This window comes from Panthera tigris, chromosome A1 (assembly GCF_018350195.1).
Source record: "Panthera tigris isolate Pti1 chromosome A1, P.tigris_Pti1_mat1.1, whole genome shotgun sequence".
NCBI classification, from domain to species: Eukaryota; Metazoa; Chordata; class Mammalia; order Carnivora; family Felidae; genus Panthera; species Panthera tigris.
In genome coordinates this window covers 159,360,332-159,367,045 of record NC_056660.1, presented here as the reverse complement: position 1 = coordinate 159,367,045, position 6,714 = coordinate 159,360,332, and the positions used below count along the sequence as shown (strand labels likewise).

At 43.6% G+C, this 6,714-nt stretch overlaps 1 protein-coding gene across 3 annotated transcripts in view; it reads left to right on the top strand.

The window, feature by feature from the left end:
• The first annotated feature begins 341 nt into the window (after window positions 1–341).
• Window positions 342–6,714, top strand: part of CHD1 (chromodomain helicase DNA binding protein 1) — a 74,979-nt gene continuing 68,606 nt past the window's right edge. For all 3 annotated transcript variants that reach the window (XM_042990756.1, XM_042990759.1, XM_042990748.1), the window contains exons 1-2: window positions 342–931; window positions 3,014–3,209. In XM_042990756.1, coding sequence (XP_042846690.1) covers window positions 3,157–3,209 — 53 coding nt within the window. In that variant the 5' untranslated portion in view covers window positions 342–931; window positions 3,014–3,156. The remainder of the gene's footprint in view (window positions 932–3,013; window positions 3,210–6,714) is intronic.

Here is a 6,714-nt window from a genome sequence, read left to right as displayed (position 1 = left end):
CGCGTATCCACCTCGGCCCTCCCGCTGCACCCCCAGGCCCAATGTGGTTTTTAGCATTTCCCTAGCCCCCCTTCCCCCCGGCCGCTTCCCCGATAGCTTCTCAGTCTCTTCGCCGCGAGGTCCTTGCGCAACGTTCCCAGTGACAGCAGCGTCCATACCCGCACGGAGCGGGCCTGCAGCTCCCACTTCCCGGAATTCAATTCCGGGCCTCTAAGGGAGGGCGCCGGAGCAAGGATCAACAGCCCACGGCCGTGGCCAGAGTCCTGCGGCCTCCGCGCGACCGGCGTGCGCGCCCCCAACCGTGAGCGTGCGCGCCTCACTCTCCGCCCGCCTCAGCACCAATAGCTTTCCTTCTACACCCCGCGGCTCCACAACGTAGCCCCTCCCACCGTCCGCGCGCCAGCCGGAGGTGTTCGGCGTGCGCGCGCCCGTTCGCCCGCCGGCCCGCCTCGCGCCGAGTGGGGAAGGGGAGTGAGCAGAGGCGCTTACGTCGCGCGGGAGGCGGAGGCGACGACGACCTCGGTGGTGGTGGCGGCGGAGGCGGCTACGACGGAGACGGTTGCGCTCGCTCTCTCGGCGTCATGGCGGCTGCCGGGAGCCGATAAGCGGCGGGAGCGGGAGCGCGCGCGTGGCCGCGGCGACGACGACGGCTCGTTACTTCTCGCTTTTGCTGCCTTCGCCGTTGGTGCTTCAATAATGAATTGATTGTTGGATCCGCTCCGCAGGGGATCGCGCGTTGGTGCCGCGGCCCGGGGCTTCCCCTTCCCCTCCGCGTCCTTCCCCTTCCCCCTCCCCCTCACGGACTCCGGCTTACCCCGAGACGCCCGGAGCCCGAGGACTCACTCGGCGGCGGAGACCGCGGGCCCGGGCGCGGGGGAGGCCGCTGATCCGAGTGGGCTCTCTCCGCCCCGCGAAGCCTGCACGCCCGCCGGTAAGAAAGGGGGTGGCGGGCGGGTCAGGATGTGGCGGGGAGGACGGGAGCCGGCCAGGCGGAGGGCGGGGGCGGCGCGGTGCCCGGGCGGCGGCCCAGCGGCCGGGCGCCGGGCGAAGGCCGGGCCGCTCTGCGAGGGCCGGCGGTGGCTGACGGGCTCGGAGCACAGGGGGCGTGTGAGTGGTGAGCGCAGGCCGGCGCCGAGGAGCGCATCCTCGCGCAGGACGGGCGGGCAGCTGGGCAGTCGAGCCCGGGCCTCCTCGGCTTGGGGCTGGCCGGGCCGCGAGGGGAGAGCTGCAAGGCTCGAGCGGCAAGCACTTGCCCGGTGCGTTGGTCCCGCCGCGACCCGGGCTCCCAGCACGTGGGGAGCGGCGGGGAGGGGGAGGGGGCGGCGGCCCGGGCGAGCCCGGGAGGGCGCGGGGCGGGTCTGCGGGAAGTTTGAGGCGGGAAGAGAGACTCTGGGACCGGGATGAAGGCCCAGAGAAGGACGGGGCTGGAGTGGGGTCGTGTGCGTCTGGTTGGGAGGCTGCTTGAAGCGAAGCTGCGAAGTATAGATGAGGGAGGGGGAAGGTTTCCAACCTCCTTTCGAGTACCGCTTTGAAAACTTAGCAGGAGTGAAGCAACTGTGAAAAGACGGGGCGCAGAGAAGGAAGATTGAAGAGGTTTAGCCACTTAGGGAAGAGTCATTGTTAAGACGCGTGAAAGGCACCAGAGAGCTGCGTGCGCTTGGAGCTTCACAACTTAAGGTTGTGAGAAGGGTCTCAGAAAGAGGACTTACTCCGACACGGAAGATGGGGGGGGGGGGGGGGGACAATGTACGGAGAAAGCCATTTTGAGGGGCGAAAGGAAGGTGAAAAGGAAATAACGAAAAGATGAGTGAACTTTCTCGATGAAGAGAGACTTTAGAGAAAGAGAGGCAGTTTATTAAGTAGCTAGATTTTTAAGACCTAATTGTTTTATGGTGTAAAGCTCTTTGACTAGTTGGAATTAATATTTAGTGTTAAGAATAAATGTTGCGTGGAATGGTTACTTTTTGGATGACCAATTCTTGCAAAGAGTCTACTGGACTGTAGTCTCTGGAGAATTACAGTCCCAATGAAGATGCAGAGTTTGCTCTGATTGAGTTGGCAACAGCATATTTTCCCCCTCTTTTTTGTGGAGTGGAAATAATCGTAGGAGTAAATTCTCTTTGCTGAGGTCGGCGGACAGCTCTGCTTTCAGTCGCCTGTCTCGGTACTTTCTGGCTGGGGAAGGATCTGACGTCTCCTTCCCCCGCTTCTTCCTCTCCCTCCCCTGCCAGAGATCTCCTTTGTTTATTCGTGGATGGCTTGTAGGTGACTCTCCACTGTTGTGCTGAAATCTTGAAAGGTGGAAATGCTGTGTCTTGGCTCATGATTTCTACCCCAAGCCCCTTTTTTTAAATAATCCTAGTGTATATTACCTTTTTTGTTGTTGTTTTTGAATGGAACCTCTGCAAGCCCAAACTGGATAAATATTATTTAAATTTTATCACTCCACTCTCGGTTTACCTGTGAAAGAACACATTTGTTTTGACCTACACATTTTTCGCTAAGATTATGTGATACACTTTTATTCTGTTCTTAATGTGAGCATTTTCAAAACTTTTTCTCACTCAAGTACAAGAAGTTCTTGATAATAGGAATTAGTGCTTGATTAAGTTTTTCCCCCTTCATTTGTTTGACCACGTATCCATTAAGACTTCATTTTCGGTTCTTGGGAACATATACATGTATGTATATGTTATGTACTGCCACTTTGCTTTAGTTATCTGTTTATAATGTGTATGTATGTGTATTGACACACAGTTTTAGTCTAAAAGTTTTGTCATTCCACAAATATTTTAATTTCGTCTGTCAAAAATAAGCAATAGTGTGCTAAATTCTAGTAAGTAGGCAGGAGTGTAGTTAGTAGAAGCCTAAGCATTTTGAGTGAAAGACTCCTACTCCTTCCTTACCATCTCTAATTTAATTGGCCTAGGTGGATTTGTATAAGTTCTAAATAGATGGATTTATCTTTTTTCTACAGGATATTTTCTTAGCTTTCTTAATATTTTTTTTTTAGGTGAATCAAAAGGGCCCCAGGAAGCCTGTGAATGTTGGAAAGAATTCATCTGTGAATTTTTGATGTTTAAGGAGTTCATATTTGTATTCATCTTTTTAACTGGGAAGATTTGTGTTTTATTTTAAAACTTCTTGATATTTACAATGAATGGACACAGCGATGAAGAAAGTGTTAGAAACAGTAGTGGAGAATCAAGGTAAGCACTTTATTATCAAGTATGTATTATGAAGAGAATGTAAAACTTGTGTGACTCTTTAGTTTTCCTAATAGGTGGCAGAGTTTTCAGATCAAATTCTTCCTCTTAGTTATCCAAACACTTAAAAGTTTCTCATATGCTTTGTCGATAATACAGGTTTTCATTTTTTTTTTTCATTGAGATGTACAAAGAAGCATTTAAATACAGAAAGTTTAGGTGACTTAAATCTCTTTGGTGGTTTATATTGTTTGGGTCAATGAACTAGAGCAAGTAAAAAGAAACATTTAAATTGATTTGCCTATTAGTGCACTCTCCAAATAAAGGCAGCAAGAAGTTCTTTACTTAGTTTCTCTAGGATTTTGTTTTCTATACCTGTCCTGTCCAGTATAGGAACCACTAGCCACATATTGCTATTTAAAGTTAAACTATTTAAAATTACAGAATATTCAAAATTCATTTACACAGTCATGCTCAACACAATTCAAGTGCTCAAAGCCATATGTGATTAATGGCTACCATGGTGTATTATGCACATAGAAAACCTTTCCCTTACTGCAAAAGTTCTTTTGGGCAACACCGTTCTGGACATCTGTTAAAGTATTGTTGCAACTCTTTTTCTCCTTTATTTTCTTTTTAAATTTGAGTTTTAATTATATACGAATGAGTAACTTGGGCCATGTCTTTGCAAAGAAGATATAGTTAATGGGAATAACCCATACTAAGCTGTTTGAATGTGTTAGAAACCTCTTAAATACAAAGACTCTTTAAATTCTTCTGTAGCCCCCTAATTTTGAGTTATCTGCACATTGATACAGTCCACATAGTTATGTGTACTTATCAGTAGAGATCAGGAATGTGAGCATTAGAGTCAGACTACCTGATTACTTTTCCCAGTTCTCCTTATTAGCAGTGTCAGGGAAAATTATGTTACCTCTGAGGTTTTGATTTTTCACTTACAGATGGGTATTACAATATTGTTTATTTTATTTAAAATTGAGAATAAGTGAGGTGTTCTATGTACAGGTCTTAAGAGAGTTCCTGATATAATGAGCACTCAATATTTGCTTATTATAATTAGCATCATGTTTTATGTACCATAGGATACTACATAACTGGAACGTTAAATTACAGTAGTGGAGAAAGGTGATGGACAAGAAACAGGAAAGTTTTGGCAGTTGGGAGGGTTTCAGAAAAAATGTTGGATAGAAAATGAGAAAATGAAGCAGTGGTATAAGTATTTGACTTGAAACTTGGTATTTTCTGGTCATGTTAGGTAGGGTTTATCAGCTTTCACAGGCAGACTATTTAGATAACAAGAACATCATAGAGAAAAAGGAGCAGTTATGGAAAGCAGCATTATTTAGTTGAATAGGTATGGTATCAACATTACAAAACCTGAGTTGACAACTCTGTGTTAACTTATTTCTCAACTGTAAAAAAAAAGACTTAAACCAAATGATTTTGAAGTTTCATCTTACCACTTAATTTACAAAGTATAATAACATATCAGACAACGGAGTTCCAGAATCACCAGAGTTGAGAGGTTAAATTATAAGAGTTGTGAATCTCATCTTTGATTCATATCTCTATAGCTGTATTGACTGTATTAAGTGATTAGAAGAGTCACCTTGTCCACATTCTTTTATTCATCAGTGAGCAATGAAATGGTTAACAGAAATATCTAGAGAATACCCAGGAATTTAATAAACTACTCACAAAATAGGAAATAAGACTCATGAGAGTAAATCTTATAGTTGAGTATTCAGATAGATCTTGTGCTTTTACAGTGTGAGCCCTTATTGCTCCAGTCATGTTTTATGTATTTTGCTGCCAGATCCAAAGCAAAAAAGGAGTAGTGGTAAGTCAGATTTGGTAGTATAAAGTGAAAAAAACCCCTGTGAAATCAAATTCACTTAAAGCAATCTTTTATATGTATACTTATTTAAAATAATTGCAAATCATACTCTCTATTCTGTGTCATTATTTCTAGTGTATAAGTTTTATGTGCTTCTGAGAAGTGTGCTTGTCAAGTTATCTTGTTCTTGCAACTGCCCGGTGTTTATCAGAAGGAGGGAGACCTGCTTCTAATTTGCTTTCATTTTCTTCCTTATTGGTGTTATGCTATCCTTTTCCTTTGCTCTAGTGTCATTGTTACCAACCCTCAGTCACCGTCACCCCTCACCCCAGAAAAAAAGTTTTTATATTAAGGCAGTACAGAGAAGGGAGATTGTGCCTAGTTAAGAGTGAGGATATGAATTTATATTAGGGGGATTTCTTGCAGAAACAAAATGTAACTATGAATATTAATATAGGGTTGAAAGAGGAGAAATACGCTCTGCTTTTAAAGTTGATATACATTGTAAATAGTTTTTAAGGTAAAATTTGATTTTTATTAGCTAGAAGTTTTAAATGTACTTGTGCTTTAGATTTTTTTTTTCTTTGTGGAGGTTCCATTTGTTTCATGAAATAAAATTAAGCAAGTAGCCATTTGACAATTTTGGTTGGTATAATTAGCTTTCTACTGAAAGTTTTTTTTATTCTTGTCATGTGGAAAGGTATCTATGACCATTGACTGAAAGGAGGAAGAATACACAGGAAGATGTCTCTTTGGCTATGCTATAACTGACAATTTTGAAACTTATTTACTAAGAAATGTGGGTCAGGATGCACCTGCACATCAGTTTAAACTCAGCATAAAGTTTATTATATAACTGAAGTTAAGCTTTCTAAAGATGATTTTGGAAGATTTCAAAGCATCAATTCCCAGCTGTGTGGATTTGAGCAAAAAAACAAACAAACAAACAATCCCTTCCCCCCCCCCCCCAGGTTTTCCAAATCCTAGTTAGACTTTATTTTAAAGTTCTCTTGAATGATGATTTAATCCAGAAATAGATTTGTGGATGAAGACCAGAAATATAGTCACATTTTGCTAATTTTTAGATGATTCCTACATGCTTAATCCTCAGAAGAATTTCTCTCCTTGGCCTGCAGATTAAATTTTTAATCTAGAATTGTTCATGTAAATTTGATTATGTACTTGAATCACTTTGATTAGCAAACTATGCTCTTGAAAAATTTCTAGAGTGAGGGAAATTGTTGGTGATGTGCTACAGTGGTCTTAAGCATTTACACTTAATGTATGTCTGGCAATTGAGCTTTATCAGCCTTACTCTTAAAATTCTTTGGATTTCAACTTTTAAAGTGTTTTCTATAACTATTAAGTAGAAAATACTATCAATGAAAAGTTTCCAACTGAAAATCTCCTTTTGTAGAAACTCACAGTTTTTAAAAGGCTTTTTAAAGACTTTGAGAAGCCCTGTAGTCTAAAGGACCTGTTAATTTTTTTTTTTTTTTGATGTTTATTTTTGAAGAAGAGAGAGACAGAGCATGATGGGGGAGGGGCAGAGAAAGAGGGAGTCACAGAATCCTAAGCAGGCTCCAGGCTCTGAGCTATCAGCATGGAGCCTGCCCCATGTGGGGCCAAACTCCAGAACCTGGAGATCAT